A 21994-nucleotide genomic window follows, 5' to 3' on the forward strand; every position below is an offset into this window, starting at 1 on the left:
AGCAGGCCTCCATTTTCCTGGAATACAATTTTTTCTTTGCCTTTTCCGAAGCATGAAACATTTCTAAGAAGTGGAAGAATTGTCTTAGCTTTTTTTTTCTAGCCATCTGGTGTCACGTTTACTCTCACAAATGCGATTTCATGCTCACCACCTTCTAGTGTCTGGGATCTAAGAGAGCTTGCAACTCTTGACCTTTTGAGTAGTTCACTTGAGGTAATTTCCACTTGTCATTACTATTATTTGTCCTCTCCCCCTCCCTTTATCACTGGGAAAACAACGACAAAAACTAGATTGTAAACACCGGTTATATTTACTTAATAGTGACCCACGTTGAGCACAAAAATACAGCAGGACTCGGCTGAGCTTTTATCCAGGTCAAACTCCCCTCAAGCAGCCTGGGCTCAAGTGGTATGAAGATGGGTTTACCACTGCACGGGTTTCCCGGAGATTACCGATCTTTGGATTTAGATCCTTATTAGGTTTTACAGCACGGGATAAGCACGCTTTGAAAAGCTTTCTCGGGGAGCTGCTCCTTTCGTCCCTCCAGCCGGTTAATGGAATAACAGGGGAGTCCAAATTCCTGAGCTGTGTGCTGAAATGTGCCACTGTGGCCCTCGTGCCTTGGCGCGGCGGGGAGTGCGCTGACACCGCGCGGCGGGAAGCGCCGTGCCGCCGTCTCTCCTCGCTGCCGCATCCCTGTTTCCCCCGGGCAGGGCAGGGACGCGCATCCCGCTCCAGCGCCGCCCGTCCCGCACCTGCCCCGCGCTGCCGCTCCCGCCCCGCCGCCCGCGCGGGGGCGTGGCCTAGAGGGAAGGGGTGGGGCGATGCGGGCAGTGCTGGCCGCCGATTGGCCGAGGAGGTGGAAAAGGGGCGTGTCCCCCGCGCGGTGGGCGGGCCCGCGGCCGCGCTCGGCTCCCTGGGCTGCGGGCGCGGGAGGCCCCGGCAGCGCCCTCCGCGCTCGGCCGAGAGCAGGTAGGGCTGGGAGAAGGGACGGGGCCGGCGCCTCTCGGGGCTCCACCGGTGCTTTCCCGGTGCTTCCCGCCCTCCCTCGGCGCGCAGTGGGGGCGGGGTGGCGGCGCAGGGGCAGCCGCAGCGGGCGGGCCGCGGCCGGCCTGGCCCCCCCCGCCCCGCCCGCCCGGCTGCGGAGCACGGGCCGGGGGGAGCTGCGGCCCCGGGAGTTTTCACTGGGAGCATCCCCCGGCCCCCAGGGGTTCGCTGTGAGAACACCCCAGTGTTGTGAGCGGGGCGTGCCCGTCCGCTGGGGGAGGTGACGAGGGGGGCTCCGAGCGAGCAGAGCCGGCCCGGAGAGCTGCAGAACCTGAGCGCCCTGAATCCTCCAGCTTGTCAAAACGCTGGTGCAGCGGAGGGCCACAAAGATGGTTAGGGGACTGGAGCATCTCTCTCGTGAGGAGAGACTGCGGGAGCTGGGCCTGCTTAGTTTGGAGAAGACTGAGGGGGGAACTCATTAATGCATATAAATACCTCAAAGGCAGGTACCTAGAGGACGGTGCCAGACTTGTTTTTGGTGGTCCCCAGTGACAGGTGGAGGAGCAATGGCCATAAACTAAAACACAAGAAGTTCCACCGCAGCATGAGGAAGAACTTCTTTACGTGGAGGGTGGCAGAGCACTGGAACAGGGCTGCCCAGGGAGGTCGTCGAGTCTCCCTCTCTGGAGGCATTCAGAACCCATCTGGATGCGTTCCTGGATGCCCCTGCCTTGGCACGGGTTTGGATTAGATGGTCTCCAGGACCGCCTTCCAACCCTGACAACTCTGTGATTCTGTGAAAACACTGCTATGTTGCAAGAGGGCCCCACACACCTCTTGAAAAACCAGTCCTGAGTGTACCTGCATACATGTAACGTGTCTGCCACTCGTGCTGTAAATGTTATGAAGCGGGCAGGTAGTGTACGTGCAAGAGACTTGTTCTCTGAACTTAATTTTTTTTCTTGAGAACATCTAAGTACATGATAAGGAGTCCATTATATGTGGTTGTTGTCAAAAATAGCATCACACTTGTGACAGGTTCAGCTATCAGAGCCTAGCACAACCGTATGTATCACTTCAAGTGCTCTAGTGTTTGCAGGTCTTTATAATGCTTGCAGGAAGGCTTTGTGCTTTAACACAAATCTCAAATTACAAGCTCTAGAGTACATGAAAAAGTTGGACCCTGTATTATGCAACTTTTTTTTTCTATATGCTGCAATGCACTCCTGTGTAATGTGTGGATATCAGGAAACTTGTAGTTGCTCTTCAGTTTTGTCTACTGAAGTGCATGTGCATCTGATGGCTCCTTCAAGTTTTTTTTTTAATGATATTTCTATTTTTTCATTTTCAGATATAATTCAGTTGGAAGAACGTATGGCTGGCAAATAGTAAGTATGATACTTTCTCTGCTATGCTAAACTGTGCTTCGTGGTAGTTTGTCAATTCTGTGAACAGAATAATTCTGTCTTTTATTGGATCTTTCTAATAGTTTCTGTCTCTCTAAACTCTCCTTACTAATATAGGAAAATCGTTGCTCTTTTTGGAATACCTTCCATTCCACTTCACCAGGACTTCTCACCTGAATCTGTGTGTCTTGGGTTTTGTTAATACCTCATGCAGTTGTGTTTTTGCTTACAGCAAAAGTCATTATGAGGACAATGTCTGTTTACCTTTTCCATTTCTTTGAAATAGTTTTCAACCTTTTGCTTTCCCTTTGCTTTTCCAGGTGTGCATGTGTGGTGTTAACTAGTTGTGATGTTCTTACACCTGAGGTAGCAGCCTCTGGAGTGGTCATGGATGCAGAACATGTTGCCTTGACATTGTTGGTTCAGTAGTGTGTCATGACATGATAATACGTTTCTAGAGCCAAATTCAAATCCCATGGGGTGTGAGGATGTGCACATTTGGGTGGGGTTGTTGGCACTACTGTGGAAACGTGAAGCTGTTCTGTGTGGAGTTGGGTCAGCATATGCTTTGTAGCACTTGGGTCTCAGTGTCACCTACCTGACAACACAGGTTGTTTCCCTGCCTGCTTTGCTTTGGCAGTTTGAGTGCTCAATTCCTTTCACTCGTGTGACAGATTGTGTTCTTGCCTGTGGCCCCTGAGAGTAAAAGATTGCCTGGATACTTGAACAGGTTCTGCTCTGTTTGGTCTGCTTTCCTGTGTGCAGTGAACAGTCTTTTCTGTATTAATTTTCAAATGTTTGTTGATTTCTAGTTCCAGCAACTTATGTCATCGTACTTGACGAACCTCACCTCTTCCTGTCACCATCTGCTCAACTGGGTCTGGCTACTTTTTCATTATGTTTCTTTTGTTTCCTCAGTGTTGTGCTGGTAGCACTGTGCAAAAGGCTTATAATTTCTTTTGTGTTTTTTTCCAGCTTAACAGGTTCAACTAATACTCTTCTATACTCACACATCTTACTTGTTCCTTTGTGCATTTTGTGAGAGCGTCTGATGTGCTACCTGTGAAAAACTCTTGTGGATTCATGTGTTTTACAAAGTTTTGTTTTGTTTTTCCATAGCCTCAGAACAAATATCAGATGGTAGCAGATTAATTTCATTGTTGCCCTTCAAAAGAAATTTAATTAGTGACTTGCAGCTTAAAAGACTTTCTAGTCCCTCATACAAGAAAGCTGTTGCTGTCATGTTTATGATGGCTATAAAGCCTTTGAAATATAAACTCTAAACTTTTCCTTACTGTAAGAAAATAATAATTGAAATAAGTAGTGATATTTTTAATTGAAATAATTAGTGATATTTTGGGCTTTGTTAGATGAAAGAACACATAAGCCAATGCAATTTGATAATGCTGTGGGAAAAAATAGTCCTGTCCTTCCCAGTGGCCTCCTCCTTGATCTTCCCTTTGTGCCAGCATGTGATTTCTACAGTTGCATAAGACTAAGGAAATAAACTAGTTGGAGAAAAATGAACAGTTTTAATGTGGATCTCTTTTTTTCAACTTGAGGAAAGGGTGAGCTGTGTATAGTGTGCAAGAAAAGGAGGTTTTAAGTTATTTACTTCAAGATCAGCATCTGTAAACCACTGCTACAATGCCTTTTGTATTAGCATGTAGATTATGTGAGGTTCCCAAATAGTGACATATTAATCTGGGGAAATATTAGAGTAAATGTGTTATATAGCTTGTCATGTGTTAGATGCAAAACCCACAATAAGTCTCAAAGAGAGACTACTTCTTTTCTTTCTAATTTTTCCTATTTACTTGTGTGTAGATTAAGTGTAGTAAAAACAAACATTCCTTGAAGCTCCACGAATTCTTTCTGTCAAGCAAATTAACTGAAAAAAGAGCACTGTCTAGCAATCTCCAGAATAAAAATGTAGTTTGTTTAGTAGAAGCATTGCTTTTACCCTGAGTGTTTAATTATGATAATTCAAGATGCAGAATTGCAGTTTTTCAGCTGTGAGATGTAGTCTCCAATAGTGCAGTAATGCCTGGTTTTATTAAGAATAATGTTTTCTTATTTCTTAATGAATTTGCCTGATAAAATGTCTTACAAATGGTGGCCAGCTCTCCTCTGATCTTAGCCTGTGAACCATAACTAGAATGTAACTTGGGCTGGTTGTTGAATTGTGTCGCTATAACTTTGTGTGGACCTTTAGTATTTATTCTCTCTCCTAGATTGCTGTAAGGCCTGAAAAGTTGACTGGAAACAACACCAGGGTGGAGGTTACAACACTGTGGTAAGTGTGCTATTTTAAAACATCAAGGGGAGAAGCTGGGAAAGGAGCTGATATGGAATCGTGAGTCCAGGAGTGAATCACGTGGTGATGAATTGTCTCCAGCTGTGTGTGGGAAGATTAAAGAGCTGAGAATTTTAAAAGAGGAGAAAACAGTAGATGGTAGCGTGTTCTTGCTCATGGTGAAGGAAGGGAATATGCATGCAGAGTGTGAGGACAGGTACTTAATGTCCGTGTTTTCATAAAACTGTGAAATACACTCATCCATTTATCATCACTGTGTGTTTGCACTGTGTATTATTTTCTTTACTCCTCAGTTGGAAGACTGGGGAGAAATGTGATGTTTTCCATTAATAATGTGCAAAGTTGGCTGACCTTGACACCATACTCTACTAGATTTACTAATTAACTTTATTAGTTTGTAAGAATGTAATGGTAGGAATAGTTTGTGTTTGGAAAAAGGAAAGATTTTAGTCTGATTACACATTATATCTTACTACAATAGAACCTTCTAATAAGGTTATTTATTAATTTTGTCCCCTCCTAAAGTGTCTTTCTAGAAGATGACCATAGAGGATCTCCCAGAACCTTCCTTAGAAGGAGATTCCCTCATTGAAAGAGAACGGTTCTTATTCCCAAACTCTGAAACATCTGTTACTTTTTCTGTTGCTGCAGCACCAATGCCTTCAGACTGTGGTATGTACTTGTAACAGAAAATAAATTTGTGATGGGCAGAAAATAAATTAGAGTAATAAGTTTTAAGAAAAACTATCAACTCATTTCTTCATTTCAGAAAAGTTTTCTGCTTGTTAAATGGATTCTTGGTTAAAGGAGATGAAAGCTGAAGACCCACGCTTTTTCTTTTTTTCTTATTGCATACATATTAAATAATATATTTTCCTTTTCTCTGTATGTGGTCAGGTATTGGTAGAATTTTTAAGATCCCAATGTAGAATTAGATATTGTGTTAAGATGTAAAATTGCAGTAAGTAAGTGAAGTTAATCTACATCACATTTAAAACCTCTAGAGTTACACTCTTTGTTGTGCTTTCAGTATGGGCTGTAAGGGGATGTTTCTTGTGGAAGCATACATGTCTGTGGTGGTAAGGACTAAAATGAATGGTAGAAAATTATAGCAAGATCAGTGATCAGAATAATGTTTGTTTGTCTTCACATGTGTAAATCGTAATAAAATTTTAAACAGGATATGTAATATATTAAAATATCACTGTAGGTAAGAACCTTCATTGATAGCTACAATTAGAATGCCTTTGAATGTTGCAGAAGGTGTTAATAGCATCTGTATACCTTAAAAATTACTACCTCCACATCTGTTTTTCCCATGCCTTGATTAGAGTAATCAGCTGTATTCAGGAAAAATAAATACATGTAATGTTCTGTCTTTGACAGGCTCGGCACTCTAGAGACCCATTTTATAAGTTAGCACAGGTTGGGAATTTAACTGTTCCATATGATATATTTTAGTATATGAAGATGTGTCTTTATGTGGTTTAGCTGTGTTCTCATAACATGTCTGTCCTGGTCTGCTGGAAGTACTACCATGATTTGTTCCATTCTGCTTTCTTATCCCTTAGAAAAAGTTTCCTTGCGCCTTCTTCAAACATTGTTGTGTCGTGATATCTTCCAGTAACACCACAATGTCACTACTATCTGTTCTACTCAGTCTGTGCCTACTCACTGAATAAAAAAATTCATTTTATAGGAGGTTGCTGTCACCTGTGTAACAGTAATATTACTGAATCTGGGTAAAGGAGGTTAAACTGCAACAGGGAGAGATTCTTGGTCATTACGTTTAGCACTGTAATCAATACATGGGGAAGATAGAGGGGGAGGAAGTAGTGTTTTAAAATACCTAGATGTCATTGTCATCCTTTCATGAAACTCTTTGTTTAAACAGGTTTTCTGTAACGATTCTTTTGTTTGCAAAGACTCCAGCTGATCATCTGTTAAGCTCTTAGGATGGCTGTTATTAGAACTTGATATAGTGGTCAGGTTTTTACCCTAGCGTGCTGATTCTAACAGTCTGCTAGAGTTGATTTCTGATATATAATTTAGTTCAGGTTTGTAGCTAGAAATCTTCCTGGTTGAGTTAAGAGTTGTGAATATCATGCAAGATCATTAAACTTGCTGTCTAGTTGTCTGTTTACTTCATGGCTTTCAGGAGTAGATCAACTGTGGTTTATGTGGAAGGTAAATATTAGTAGATAAATCAGTAGTTGTGTGTCAATGCATGGGATACAGGGAAGAAGCACACTTGGTGTAGTGCTGGGAGATGAAGGGTTTGCTTTTTTATATGCTAGGTACAAATAAAGATTTATGTTAAATATGAGTGAAGTTGTCCTCCTTTTCCACTCTTGTTGAACCAAGGCTGTGCAGTTAGAGAAACTCTAAATAGCCAGGAAGTGAGCTCCGGAGGTGCTTTTATCTGTTAATCCAATCTAGAAGTCAGGTATGCTGTTTTTGGGGAAAGGTGGGATGATTCATCCAGAGGTTGTTTATACCATGTCATACCCAGATGGCTGATGCCCTGTTTTGTTTAACCTGTATGTCTGGTCTGAGAGCTGTGTATCTGCAGTTGATGTGAGCTGACATTGTACATTTATCCGAAACCTTTCTAAAAGGCAACTCCCTGATAGCTGCAGCAGGGGTAAAAGTTCAGTATTTGCCATGATTCAGTCAATTGCTGATGGCAGTAGGTTCTGCTTCCATTCCCTCTCCTCATAGCCATTGCTGTCCAGATTCTTTCATATAATTTTCCAGAGTTGGAAGAAATTCCACAAATTTAAAATAGGCTGTGTGTATATGCATGCACACACGTACACCTCTAAGTAACATGATGTATGATACTTTTATAACGAGGTGTTTCATACACTTATACTTTGGGTTGCCTTAAAGAACATGAGGCTTAAAATCTTCCAAAATGTATTTTTTTTTCTGATCTTGGTTTGGTGCCTTAATTTTTGAAACTGTTTGTTACCTGCAGCTGCCACAAACTGGGATTGATGCATTCAAGATATATCTGAAAATAGTGGAGGCCATAGAATGCCTTCCTGATTTGAGCATGGGTTTATATTTTGGTGTGTTTTATGTAAACTGTGATGGCAGAAGAAGAAGGAAAAAACGTTTTGTAGCATATGGAGAGATCATGTATGCATTTGATCACTGAGAGATCTATAGGCTTGTCTGTGCTTGGGAACAGCTTAATCTGCAGCCTTTGGCTGACTTGGACAACAGTTAAACCCTTATTAGCACAATCACTGTGCATCACTGTTACTTCTTGCCTAAACTTAAAATCACTCTTGCAGTATCATTGCATTGGTTGCTGATTCAAAGCTTTTTCAGAAGTATAGTCAAGATCTTATATTAAAGGATTAGGCCACATGTTAAAAAAAATTTCTAAATTACTTCAGCATTCTGACTCCTACAGTGTGATGTGTCGTGAAGTGACTCTCTCTGCTGTTCTTTGCCTCTGAGTTTGAAAAACTAGATGCATGTTAAAACTCAGGATTGCACGTAATGATTCCTTTTTTATTTTTTAACAGAGTTTTCCTTCTTCGATCCCAATGATGCAGCATGCCAAGAAATACTTTTTGACCCCAAAACATCAGTTTCTGAATTGTTTGCTATCTTAAGGCAGTGGGTTCCACAGGTCCAGCAGAATATTGATATTATTGGGAATGAGGTGAGGTATAAATGAAGATCCTTGAATGCTTTCAGTGTTAAGTATGTGTTTACAACGAATAAAACCAGTTCATTGAGAAGCAAAACTAATCATAAAGGCAGATACACTTTCTGCCTTTTAACAAGTACTGACTGATCATGCCTTGTATTTCACGTTGTCAGCTTTTATTTGGAAAGAGAAAGATGATGGATGAAAATTCAGTATGTTTGCGTAGATGATACAAACAGTGTTTCTTCTCAAGACAGTTGTGTGGAAACCCCTCACCTTGGTGTTTCAGTTTCCTGCCTAGCAGTAATCCCACACTCCAATATGTGAAGCTGGGGTAAAGCATGACCTTAAGTGCAGTGTTTCCAAGGCAAAAAATGAGATAGGAACTGAAATCTTTTTGCACCATACAATAAGCTGCTTTCAGAAGACATCTTGTTTCTAGTAATTCCATCCTACTTTCTTTTTCTTCTTCTTCTGGATTATGGGCTTTTCTGGACAGGTGTGGAAGTAGAATTAAGATTCTTCCTACTGTAGTATACGTGAGGGCTTTTTTGGGGGGGACGGGAGGATATTGTTGAGAGATCAAAGAACAAAGGGAGAGCTTTGTAAGTAATGTTCCTGTTGTTCAGTTAAGCAGTTAACTTCTTAGCATGTGAAGTATATGTTAGAAGGAATAATATAAACAGTCTTTCAAATCTGCAAATAATGAAGGTTAATGATATGCATATATAATGATATAAATATTATTTATTACGTTTGTGTATGTTGGTCAGTTCTGCAGTTAAGAGTCTGTTCTGGCAGGCTTCTTTGTTATTAGCCATTGGAATGAATCCAAGAGTCAATATATCTGAAATAACATATGAATAACTACTGATGTCAGAGATATGCCAGAGCTAAAATGTGCTTGTTTTCCATTTGCTTGTCAGATCATTAAAAGGGGTTGCAATGTGAATGACAGAGATGGACTGACTGATATGACTCTCTTGCATTACACTTGCAAATCAGGAGCTCATGGTATTGGTGAGTAAAGAAATGTCATTATAGATGTAAAAAGCTAATTAATTCACAAAGAATAATCCCACTGATTTGCAGTAGATTTTTTTTTTTTTTTTTTTTTTTTAGTGCTTGGTTTTGTCTCTTCTAGTGGCCATCAGAAGGAAAGGTACAGAACTGCAGCACAGTTACAGCTGTGGCTGTTGGGAGTAGGTGGAGTATAGGTATTATAGGTATTGCAAACAATAGTACCAGCTTGAACATATATTTCATGTAGCAAAGGCAGTTTCAGACCGAGGTACAAACTCCCAGCTAAGCTATGGTTTTCTTACAGCAGTGAAGCTAGAACACTGGAACATTTAGGTGACTGGCTTTCTTTTGCTCTGTTCATATCAGAAGAGAACAATAAACTTTGCATTATTATGATCATAAATACTGGAAATGAGAGCATATTTAGCTCTGTTTGAGTACTCCTATTAGCTTTTCTATGTTGTGTTACTTTTTGGTTGACCCGAACCCACTTCCCCTCTGAGTTTGAAGTAAATTTGAGTGAGGTCTGGCATAGGTTGTCTTTTCTGCTGTTGGCAGATCTTTTAACGTAAACTTCAGCATTGTGGTGTGTAATTTTTTTTTGTCTATCAGATACTAAAATTCCTGGGTTTGATGGCTGACACATTATTTACATTAGAGAAAAACAAGTAGTGTTATTATACACTATAGTATAAATTTCAGCCCTTTATGATAAAAACCAAAGATTTCTGCATCCTAACCCTAAAAACAAAGCATAGTAATTGTGCTGCTGTGAGCTTGAAGGGTTTAATGTATCTTTTGTGCTACACATAAGCATGTGTATGTTTCTTGAGGTCAACTGAATCAGTCACTATTGCGTATTTTCCACAATTTATCTTGCAGGTGATGTTGAAACTGCTGTAAAATTTGCCACTCAGCTTATTGATTTGGGTGCTGATAGCAGCTTACGGAGCCGCTGGACAAATATGAATGCCTTGCACTATGCTGCCTACTTTGATGTTCCAGAACTGATCAGTGTTATTTTGAAAAATGCAAAGCCAAAAGGTAGGCATTGTTACCTTTATTTCATGCAGTTGTCCATGTTTTGTAGACCTTAAGCTGGTGCATAGTGCCCTTTTAAGTGTGGGGTTTGTTTATCCATTATACATAAATAATTTCATATTCTTTTAGTCAGCCTCATTGGTTCCTTTTTCCCTTTACCTGTTTTTTAGTGGTGTATTGCAGTGTTTCTGTTACTGGTTTTTAAATGTGAGCTTTGTATAAGATGGTAGAGAAGTTTCAAACAGAATGGAAAGCAAACTAATTCTAAGTTATCAATTTAAGTAATTAATTCTAAGTTGTTGAGGACTAAGAGACTGTTTGCAGAAAATGGAAGATGTGACTATTCTGGTAAATTCTTATGATTTTTAAGATTGCTTAAACATTGAGAAGTATATTCGACATGCTTGGAGAAGAGTAAGGGAGAAGTGGGGATTTGGCAATGGCATGTGGAAAACCAGGGAGTGAGGAAATTTTGACATGCCCATTTTTCCTGTTTCTGGGCTATGTAGGTGGTCATACGTAAGGAATAGTTGACTTCAGTGTTTGGCATAAAGAGATAATACCTTTTGGAAAGATACTGTGAAGGATTAGTAATTGGAGCCCTATTTATACTAATGCAAATGGAAATACTGAAATGGTTCTGAACCAGAACAGTTTGTTCCTAATTTGGTCAGGACATCAAAACCAGCAAGGAACTTTAATACTAAAATGGTACAAATGTTAATTTGTTCTACTGAATATCCTTTTGATTTTGCCATTTTGCAAAATGATTAATGCCCTGTTTTAGTTAGTCGTACCTAGAGGCTCTGTCTCAAAATTCTGAAAAGCTGGTAGGTTTTTGGAGTACACAAGGCATGAATCACCATGGAGGTAATTGTTAAACAGCGCTGTTACTGGTATGACGGTGCTTAAGAAGTGACAAACGTAGGTTGGTAACAAAAGACAGAATGAGACTGCACAGTAGTTAAGTCCACATCACGTTTCAATAGCCCGGTCTCCGTAATTTGCATCAGCAGTTTAGGTCTTCTTTCAGACCTCATTTGCATTTGGTGTTCTCATCTCCTCCTGTGCAGTGCCTGGAGAAGGGGTGGATGGGACTTTGCTTACATTTCCAAGGAAACCACTCTGGTTAAACCTCTCAGAAGTTGACAACTCTTGGATAAGCAGCTGATGCTTTTTTATCTCAGGAAGCATATAAAATTATTTGCGCTGTGGCATGAAAACAGTGGATGGTCTGAATTAATAAAAAGAACAATTTTAGCTCTGTACTTCGTCAGGCAGTTTGCAGAGAAGGGAGAACGTATGTAGAAGGCAAATATGCTTTGGCTGGATCCATACTGAACTGGAGAAAAAATGGTTGTTAATGTATAAATAACTTTTCAACACAGTGGTGTATTGAAGGTCAGACACCCATTGTGGAGCACAGGTGTTTCCCTTTGATTTGCTGCTAAACTTATTTTCTTTATGACGCTCTGCAGTTAAATTCTTTATGCAGATTTACTCCTCAGTTGTTACAATAGAGGGATAGTTTCATCTTGGATTTTTAGAGGTTTTAAATACAAAGATTGTTAAAGGTCTAAGAATTAGAAACGTTGTGGGGTGCCGTTAGACAGTGACTGTAACCTGCAGGGGTTGCTAATGACAGACCATTGCTGCATACTAAGTTCCTCTGGATAGTTTGGGGTTAGTTACTGGTGTGATAAATAAATAATTGTGATTTGTGAAACAAATGGGTGATTACATCAAAATAAAACAAACGGATTGTAAAACTTAATTACACCCCCATAAAGAAATAAAACAGACACTTACAAGGTCAAGAGGCCTAAAACTTCCTTACTATCCTAAGAATAAAATATAGTAGAACTTTAAATCTTTAGGCGCCTGTTCATCCACGAATGCATTAATTATGACGGGTTGTAGAGATAACCCTTTTAGCTTTAGCTGTAGGAAAACCCATATATTAAATACTTAGCAAAAACCTGCAGAATGTATATGTATATGATATAATTAATATGCATGAAGTAACTAAGATAAATACTAAATGTACCTTGTAGTAGGCGTGCAGATTTGGGAAACTGGTCTCCATTTCTGTTACCCAGCCGGCTGCTTGCTTTTTCCATATAATAAACTATTACTCAAAAACTTACAGAAACTCGAGGCTTTGTTTATCACACTGGGTAACATTTGATACTTATGTGTTTCTTTTTGTCACCTGTACTGTGCCCACTTAGATCACAGCTGTAAGAGAACTGTTCAAAAACTCTTAAGCGTGAAGCTCGCAGGTCTGAGGAAGTCACACAGTCTAATTAAAAACCCCAAAATTATGCATCAGTTATTTTGTCAAGTAGGAGTGCATGCAACGATTGCTGGCTCAGTAGGTGATGTTACTGATCAGTATTTCTGCAAATTGATTCCTGTGTGTGCAGAAAATACTTGACAGTCGTATTGAACATGGAGGTTTCAATGCTTGTATACAGCTGCACAGCTTCTACTTGGTTTTAAACTGGTAGTGTCTTCTGACATTTGGTGTACATCTGCATACGTAGCTGTCATTATGACTGAGGCATGTGAATGCAGTCCTTTTTCATGCCAAGTCTGTCTTCAATTAGTGCAGTTGTAAAACTGTTACATTTCGATCCCAAATTTTTTATCTTTGATCTTTATAAAATTCAGAGTCAATCTTTATTAGTATGTGTGAACTTAACGTATCTATGCAGACATATGTATTTATGTATCTTCTCTATGTGTTGATGTTTTATTTACCCCAAAAATGTTCAGTTAGTATAACTATATAAGGATGTTAATACAGATGGGATATACTTTGCTTATATTTGAGAAGGGCTAGTGTCTCTTGGAACAGAGACTGATACTGGAAAATACTAGGAAACTGTACAACCTTGGGGTGGAAAATTTTATATTCCTCACCAGGATTTCAAGTTGGAACATTATTGCTAATATTTGTTGTCCTTTGGTTTGTGTACTAAATCAACTATAATTTTTAATTAACAGCCATATACATAATTGACTCAAAATGACATCTCTCTTGTGTAATTTAGGAGAGGAGCCTCAGACTAAACAGACATTAAAACTCCAATCTTGTAGAACAGTAATAACTTCATAGCAGAGTGAAAGATATATCGGGAACAACTGATGGAAATATATATTATGCTAAATCTCTTCTAATGAAATGCAGTACTCCATTTTCCAAATTATCAGTGCAAGACTGTTCTGAGTGCAATTCTTTAAAAACAACGAAATTATAAAAATCACCAGCTCTTACTTTGTTTTTGGCCGTTAGTAATTAAATCAATGTAAAGCAGAGGTGTAATCAGTTTTCCCTTGCCCTACTGCCTGCTCACAGAGGAAAACAACTGGTTGAAGATGCATCTTATTTTAACATTTGACACCTAGAAGTAATAAAATGTTTCTGAAACATTAAATTATGTGCAAACCTAAAGTCACTCGTTAATCTTGGCACAGTAGATGGAGCATCCTGAACACCAGCAATTTTGCAGTTGCATCAGTATTAGAAAATGAGTGAAAGTAAATATTCATCTTCCAGGTTGTTTCATGATATGAGTAGACAGATGCAGATAAGGTTGATATTCTGTGTAGAATTGCTTCTCGTATGCATTTGGTACGTAAATCATGGTGTCTCTGTATAAATGTTAACATGAACTGTAAAACCTGAATGCCCTCTCAAGGCATCTGTAGGGTGAAATGTTCGCGTAACAGATTTGCACTCCTCACATGTGATGTTTAATTGCAGATGTGGATGCCACCTGTAGTGATTTTGATTTTGGAACAGCTTTGCATATTGCTGCATTTAACCTATGTACAGGAGCTGTCAAGTGTTTACTGGAACATGGAGCAAATCCTGCCTTTAGGGTAAGGAGTTAGGTTGTAGATTCACCAAAAGGTGAAAAAATGCCTGGAAAAACTGAACAGTCTGTCCAGGATTTTGATTAGTTAAAATATGGGGAGTGAGAGTGCCTCAGAAAAAAATATTTGTAGCTCATAGTGGATGATTTTGTATGCTTTGTCATACTTGTGTGTTGAAGTTTGTATTTTTCTGTCACAGTCTAGTTCATTAGTTCAAATAGCTTTCAGGATGTTCTTCTCTTTGTTGTTTGAGCTTTCATTTATTAATACTCCTTTGTGTCTTGCAACAGTTGTCATGGCAGTGGTGGATCTTTTCAGAAATAGAGGAATGCAATCTGTGCCCTCCAGAAATGCAGTGTACTGCTTAGCAGTAAGCCTGGTCTTAGCATGAGTAACTGATAACACATAAACATCAACTGCTCTGCTTAGTAACCTAATAATAGGCTGAAGTTATAGTGTAAAGTGTTGCTATATGTGTCTAGCTACAAATCTTGGGGTTTGATTGTTTTTTGTGTTTGGTTTTTTGGGGAGGGAGGGAGGGTTTGGAGTGTTTTCTTTTTTGACAAAGGCAGTATCTCAGTTCTCTGTTTTTAAATGCAGGTTGGGGTTTTTTAATGAGAAATTATAGTTGTTTTAAGGGTACTCAAAAGTAATTGTTTTATGGTGTGAAATCTTCTGGAACATTATTGTTCATACAATTCTTCATGATATTCAATCTAGATCTCTTTAAAAATGCTGGTTTTCTTTGTCTCCTTATTTAGTGTGCATGTATGTGTTTCAAATTCCTTGGCAGCTGTTTGTTTAGGAGTCTGTTGATCACAGGGAACACCGCTTTATAGTTGCACAAGCATTCTGAGCTGGCAAAGGTGGCTCTGCCCTTGAGAAGAGCAACCCTTGGGCTTTCACTGTGCCCACTTTGCCTTCTTGCCTCTGCTCTGCCCCTGCCTTGTGTTGGCACAAAGTTTTGAAGGGCACCTGGTGGGCTGAATTGTGCGACTGACGCGACTAAAACGATCGTAATGTAATGACTAAAAACTCAAAACAAACTTCCCCCTCAACTGTAACCCAGCAATATCCTGTTTTTAAGGTCATGGGAGTTGAATGGGGCTCACCTTTTGCTTCAGAATGACTGTAGATTTTTCAGGAGTGGTAGGTGTTTGATTCTTCAATCCCACAATAAAGTTTTGACCAGAGGCAGTGTAGAGTTTGATTATATGAGAACAGCAGAGTGTAAATGTTGAGTAAGGATTATAATTTTCTAGCACTGAGATAAATTGATAGGGGGCTCAGGGAATGTTGAACTTCTAGTCTGTTTTTTAAGGAATCAAGCCAAATAAAATCTTGCCCTGCATCATCCCCTCTTTGAGCTTCTGGTAATGTCTGAGTCCAGTGGCTCAGTTGAGGCAAATTTGGAAGACTGAGATAATTATGTTTCTGCAAACTTTGTGAAAATTGGCAGATAGATGCAGATCCACACTAATGCCTTTGTTGAAGAAAGCGTAGGTAGAACTTGCTGACAGCCTGACAGTACTTGCTGTCTGGGCAACTGGCCTTGAGTTGAGGTTAACTCCGGGGGAGCTGCTGCTCCAGCAACTTTTCCTGTTGTGTGGGACACGTGAGGAGTCACGATCACTACTTTCTGGGAATGAGAAGTGTTTGGAAAGGACTCTGTCCTTAGTTCGTCTCTCATAGGATAGTCTGTATAGAAATAAACCCAAACAGATTTATTCAAGTATTTATGTGAGCCATCACATTTGTGTATTGTGTGCATGCAACATATATTAATTAAAATCTGTCTTACATTTGGAATAAGCCTCACCAAGGAATAAACTATACACTGGATAAAGATAAATTCTTTGGGAGGAGGTAGCTTTACAGTATTGGCACTACAGACCAGAAGTCTTGCTTGCTTTCTTAAGTCTGTGTTTAGGTACACAGTTACATACAGGTGTTTTGTTTTCATGTGTTCTAAGTCCTAATAATGTTCTTAAGATTAAAAATGTTGTTTGCTTGTCAATTTTGAAAATAAGATGCTGTACATGCTAGTTTATCTATCTAAGGATGTTTTGGCATCCTTATTTGAAAATGTGGTTGTTTTTATAGTTATGTTCTAGGAAAATTATCTATTAAAGAGGATTAAACACTTCATAAAATGCTATGGTTTTGCTTAATCAGATTTATCTTGTCACAGCATTGAATTTTATGCTATGTTATATTTCTACAGAATGACAAAGGGCAAATTCCAGCAGATGTGGTTCCTGATCCAGTGGATATGCCACTGGAAATGGCAGATGCAGCGGCCAGTGCAAAAGAAATCAAGCAGATATTGCTGGATGCAGTGCCTCTCTCATGTGACATCTCAAAAGCCATGATTCCAAACTATGATCATGTCACAGGAAAGGCCATGCTTTTATCACTTGGCCTGAAACTGGGAGATCGTGTTGTTATTGCAGGACAGAAGGTATGGTGACCAGCCTGCTACTACCCTCATAATTTCTGAGAGTCAATTTATTTACTCCTTTGGAGATAAACCTCGAATTTGAGGGTCTAAAATACTTTGTGGAAGGTATGAACTCTGGATGGCAGCAAGGAACTGGGTACAGAAAGTAATAAACTGAGCAGTTGTTTGATAAAGTCATTACTATGAAAAGCAGTTTTGACAGGCATGGACTGCATTTTGTATCTCTAAATGATTTTTGACAGGCTCAGCTTTTATTAACATTTTTGGTGTCACATCAAAATGATGGTAAAAGCCACAGATTATTTTCTGAGTTTCCCAGCTTTGTTATGAGTGTGCTTTCATGAAGTACCCCTGATAGTTTCTAGAAGGCAGTGAAAAACACTTCAGTTCTGCTTAGCCTATAGTAACCCAATTTCACTGGTGCAATGCAGCTAAAATCTTTGAAGCAGTGCTGTGCCAACAGGGTTGTTACATGGTTCTGTGGAAGTATAAGAATGTAGCTAATAGCAGTCCATCTCAAATGTGAATAACTTTTTAGAAGCTACTGTGATAGTCACATTTTAAAAAATGAATTTGAAAATTGTAACATTAATACTGCAGTCAGTATTCATACCTTTTATTTCCTCTGATAGCAAGGGATCTGAAATAATTTAAGAGTGCTAGAACTCTTATAAGGATTTCAGATTTTTTTTTTTCTGGTAAATGTTGAAGACATTTGTGAGCAAAATTTTATTTTTGAGTAGCTTTAGCTTTGATAATTTTTCTAGTATAACTTCAGATTTGTAACTGTCATGACTGAAGTGTTCTGAAGTGATCTCCACTGAGGGTGGGAAGCAGCTTCCATTCTGTATTTTCATTTGATGTAGTGTTGAAATTAGGTCAGGAAAGGTGAAGGAGTCACTAGCTATGCAGAAGGCATTTTAACTGAAGTACATACAGGAAGCATCTTATTCTTTCAAGGCAGTAAGAAATTTCTTTAACAGAAATCATAGTGAAAGCCAGGGGAGATAGTGTAACTGCAAGTTAGTGGAGGGTTTAGAGCAAGAAAGTGATGAAATTAGTGCTCTTGTGTATCTTTCCTCCAAGTAAGGCCCACAGAACTGTTTGTACTGTAATGTACAAACTATGGGTATGAATAGAGCTTCCTGGATTTGGTTACTTTTATTTTTTCTAATTGGTTATGCTGTTACAGCGTTGTGTATAACACAGTGTTACAAGTGTGGGAAGCTGCTTTGCCGCTGCCAGAGGCCAGCAGGGCTTTCCAGCTAGATTTTTTTTTTCTTCAAGGGAGCCAAAGCTGTCCTACAGCAGGTGGGAAGAAAGAATGTAATTGTGCCTTTTGGTCTTCCTTTTCCACGTCAGCTTTCCTCCCTTCCTTCCTTTGTGCAAGGAGCTGTTGTGCAGTACTCCCACATTGCTTCCCACTCCTTTTTTTCCATTTGTCTAAATGGAGAAGTTGTTCTCAGCCCTGCCTTCCCCTCCCCCTCGATACTCCTAAATGTGTGCAGGGTGGAGCAAAAGTGAAAACAGGATGATGAAAATGGTTCCCCATTCTTAACCTTCTCCTGGATCATTTTTCTTGCCTGGAATGTGGAAGCTGGGACAAGGGTGTTTGGAACAGCACTGTTTTTATGAGCAATGTTTATGGGTTCCCGTTCTCTTTCTTGCTTCTGCAGTCTCATAATATGTCAGCTTTAATGAAGCTTGAAAGCCAAACACAGTAGATGCCAGAGGGAAAATGGATTCCTCTCTTGATTCCTACTGTGCCTGTCATTCAAGTTGTCTTTCAGGGTAGGAAGCTGTGTAAGCAGGTGTTTGTGTATGTGATTTGGGGTCCCCCAGCTCCAGCAGCTCCTGCTGTGCTAGATTACATGTGATCTAAATGGACACTCAATGAAATGTGAGTGCAGGGAGACTAGCAGCTGGGAGAAAACTGTCATCCTGTTCCTGCTCTGTTTCTCATGTGAGAGATGTCTTCTGCTCCTTACTTGTGCAAGTCCTAGGGCAAAATTGGAGCTTTAGTTTTACCATCTCCACCTCCGGTTTAAGATACTGACTGATCTCTTCTCTCTGCTCAGTAAGTGCCCTTTGGCTGGTGCCTGGAAAGTGGAGGAATTGGAGGAATCTGTGAGACAGCTTGGCCAAACTTCCTCTGACTGAATTTGATCCTTGTGTTGGGAGCTTAAAAGTCTGTCTAGATTAGTGTGATGTACCTGCCTATAATGCTTAAGTTTAAAGGAGATCTTCATCATAAGAGAACAGACTCTGGGTCATGTTTATTTCTTTACAAACAGTAAGAAAGAGTAGCTGGAAAGTTTTATGGTAAATAAAAAAAATTGTTTCTGTCTATTTACTCTCTGAGGTATGGATTAAACAGTGAAGTCACAGTCAAAATTGAACTAATAATATTAAGTTCACATGAGATAAGGAAAACTGAGGACCTGAAGGATCAAAGGTTTTTATTACTAAAACTAATTTAAAAATCTAATATAAAAATGAATTTAAATCAGTGTTAAATGCATCTCTTTTAGTTATTCCTCCCCCGTTTGGTTGAAGTCTGTGAACTTAAAATGTGTATTTGCAGAGACTGAGGTCCACCAGCAAGACTGGTCTGTCTTGATATTCTTCATATCTGCTCAGAGTTTATAATACAGACTGAAGCAACAACAAATGTTTAAAACATTTACTGGCTTTTTAGAGTTTCTTTAATCATAAGGAAAGAATAAAAGACTTAGGAATCTTTTCCAAGGGAAAAAATTAATTATGCTCTCAAGTTTACCCTTGAATCTTTGCAATAGATATATAAATATATAAACTGTTACGCATCTAGCTATAATTCTGGAATTGTTGCTGTGGAAGACAGTGAAAGTCATTGGGCATGTGCTCCTGTACCTTGCTGACTTGGAGTTGTATTGTGCAGTGGTGCTTTCTGTTTCAATGTCTGTTGTGAGATCTGTCTGTAACCAAGTTGTTTGATACAAAATACAAGAATAGGACTAAGACATCTTGGAAAACGCATTGACTGGTGTTGAAAGGTAGGAATGTCAACAACTGAGAGAGTTTGTGTTTGTATTTCTGTTCAGATCAAAAGCTTGGAGATGACTTGCTGTCTCCTTCATGACCTGTACCATATTCTCATGAACAATACATGTTTAACAAAACCATTCTGTGTTGCTTCTTTTTGTCTTAGGTTGGTACCTTAAGATTTTGTGGCACAACGGAATTTGCCAGTGGCCAGTGGGCTGGTGTAGAGCTAGATGAACCAGAAGGAAAGAACAATGGAAGTGTTGGAAAAGTCCAGTACTTCAAGTGTGCACCAAAACGCGGTATAACCTTAATTTTTTTCTTAAATTCTTAAAAAAGCCAAATTTTAAAAAAGGGTTGGAAGATACGAACCTTTTGGGAGAATAAAACCAGATAATAGATCCTGCTCCTTTTCTTTGTAGTGCATTGTTTGTTTGTATTAAGGATTCTTTTAACTGTTTTATTGTTTTGACTGCAACTATTTACAAAACCACTGAAACAACCAGCCAGTCAAAATTTCTGTTATTTCCTTGAAACTGCAAGATAATAGTATTTCCTGGTTTCCCATCTATATTGTTGAAAGTTGTTGTGTTGTAATGATAAAAGCCATGTTTCGTTATCTGCTTTGTCTTCCTTGGTAAGACATTCGTGCTTGTAGTTGTTCTAACTTTCAGCTTGAGGTATTTTAATTGATATTTCATGGACACTCAGGACATACAAAGTCTCGTGTTTTGTAACAATGCAGACTCAATGTTACTCTTAAGACAAAAAGGAGATTGTAAATGACAGTCTTACTGACTTCCTGAATTACTCTGTTCAAGTTGCTTGATAAGGATTTTGGTTTCACTGTGCATTTGAGCTTGTCCTTCCTACCCTTCAAGTGCTCTGGCAGCACAGCAAGTTATGATCGTGGCTGACAAAAACCCCTAAAATAATTGGTGTAAGAGATAGTAGCTGGAAAGTTTTGTTACATTAACATTACCCATGGTTCTTTGTTGGCACACACAATTTTCTCTCCAGGTATCTTTGCACCTCTTTCCAAAATAAGCAAGGCTTCTGATCACAAAAAAGGCTCTGTACGAAGTTCTTCTGTGAGGTCTTCGCCTTTGGTTAAATCCAAGAAAATAGATGTCACACACATAACTTCCAAAGTGAATTCTGGTGAGTGTTTTCTTGTGTATCGAGACAGGATAGAGAGATACTAATCCTCAAGAATTAGTAAGTCTTGGTATGAAAATACTTGTTTGGAATTAGTTCGTAGCTTGGGATGAGAAGGTGACAAGGTATTTATTAACTCCGTGTCCTTGTTATTAGAAATTCTCTGCACTGTAAACTGGTACTGGAAGGACATTGTGTGTAGCTGTTGAGTCATTTTAGTGATCTGATGTACTATGGCAGGTTCTAGTCTTTACATGCTCTATTAAAAAAAAAGCTCACCACAACATTTATTCTTGAGCCATTAAAGGGATTTCTAATTGGCTGTGATACCAGTTAAGTGTCTCAGCTTAATGTGGTTCCATTTACTAAGATGTTCCTGGGTAATTTGAAACAAATAAAAATTTAGAAAATAATCTATACACCTTTATGTCTAGAAATTGAAGAGTTTTATTTTCTGGCAACAGGATTAAGGAACTATTTAGCTGATTGTGTTTTATCTGCTAATTAAATTATCTGAGTAAAACCAAGGCCAAATTAGAAGAGAAAGGTTGTCCTTGTAATAAGGCTTTGGTTTACTGATTGGAGTTATGGGCTCAGTCCCTGGCTCTGGTTTAGTTTCCTAGTAATTTGCTCAAATTACTTAATCCTTCTGTGTAAGTTCCCTCCCTGTGGAGTGGATGATGCATGTTTCCTGACTGTTCAGGTTCCAAGTTGTTTGGAGTACAAGCTCTTCCCTGCTGACTGCAGTGCTGACCATGCATAATATGGCCCCTGTGTCTGGCTGGGCACCTAACAGTGTCATTAAATATTACATTAGCACTTCTTTTGCCTTTTGAGCCCTGTTTAGGTGACTCGTACTAAGGCAACACGGCTTGAGGGATGGAAGATAATACACATTCTCATACTCAAACACCCTAAAGCACTACACACTTTATCAGTATTAGACAGGGTATAGAAACAATGCACCAGGCTGGTGGAAGAGATGCATTTTGGCAGCATTTTGGATGACTTATGTAACTCTTCTCCAA

The 21994-nt window shown here is 39.4% G+C and overlaps 1 protein-coding gene across 1 annotated transcript in view; it reads left to right on the plus strand.

The window, feature by feature from the left end:
* The first annotated feature begins 896 nt into the window (after window positions 1–896).
* CLIP4 (CAP-Gly domain containing linker protein family member 4) overlaps window positions 897–21994 on the plus strand; it is a 33189-nt gene continuing 12091 nt past the window's right edge. The window contains exons 1-11 of the mRNA XM_027659267.1: window positions 897–972; window positions 2339–2375; window positions 4628–4689; window positions 5236–5382; window positions 8250–8389; window positions 9304–9397; window positions 10283–10444; window positions 14211–14329; window positions 16548–16784; window positions 19975–20110; window positions 20829–20969. Of these exons, the coding sequence (XP_027515068.1) occupies window positions 5250–5382; window positions 8250–8389; window positions 9304–9397; window positions 10283–10444; window positions 14211–14329; window positions 16548–16784; window positions 19975–20110; window positions 20829–20969 (1162 nt within the window). The 5' untranslated portion in view covers window positions 897–972; window positions 2339–2375; window positions 4628–4689; window positions 5236–5249. The remainder of the gene's footprint in view (window positions 973–2338; window positions 2376–4627; window positions 4690–5235; window positions 5383–8249; window positions 8390–9303; window positions 9398–10282; window positions 10445–14210; window positions 14330–16547; window positions 16785–19974; window positions 20111–20828; window positions 20970–21994) is intronic.

This window comes from Corapipo altera, unplaced genomic scaffold (genome assembly GCF_003945725.1).
Source record: "Corapipo altera isolate COAL_440 unplaced genomic scaffold, ASM394572v1 48, whole genome shotgun sequence".
NCBI classification, from domain to species: domain Eukaryota; kingdom Metazoa; phylum Chordata; class Aves; order Passeriformes; family Pipridae; genus Corapipo; species Corapipo altera.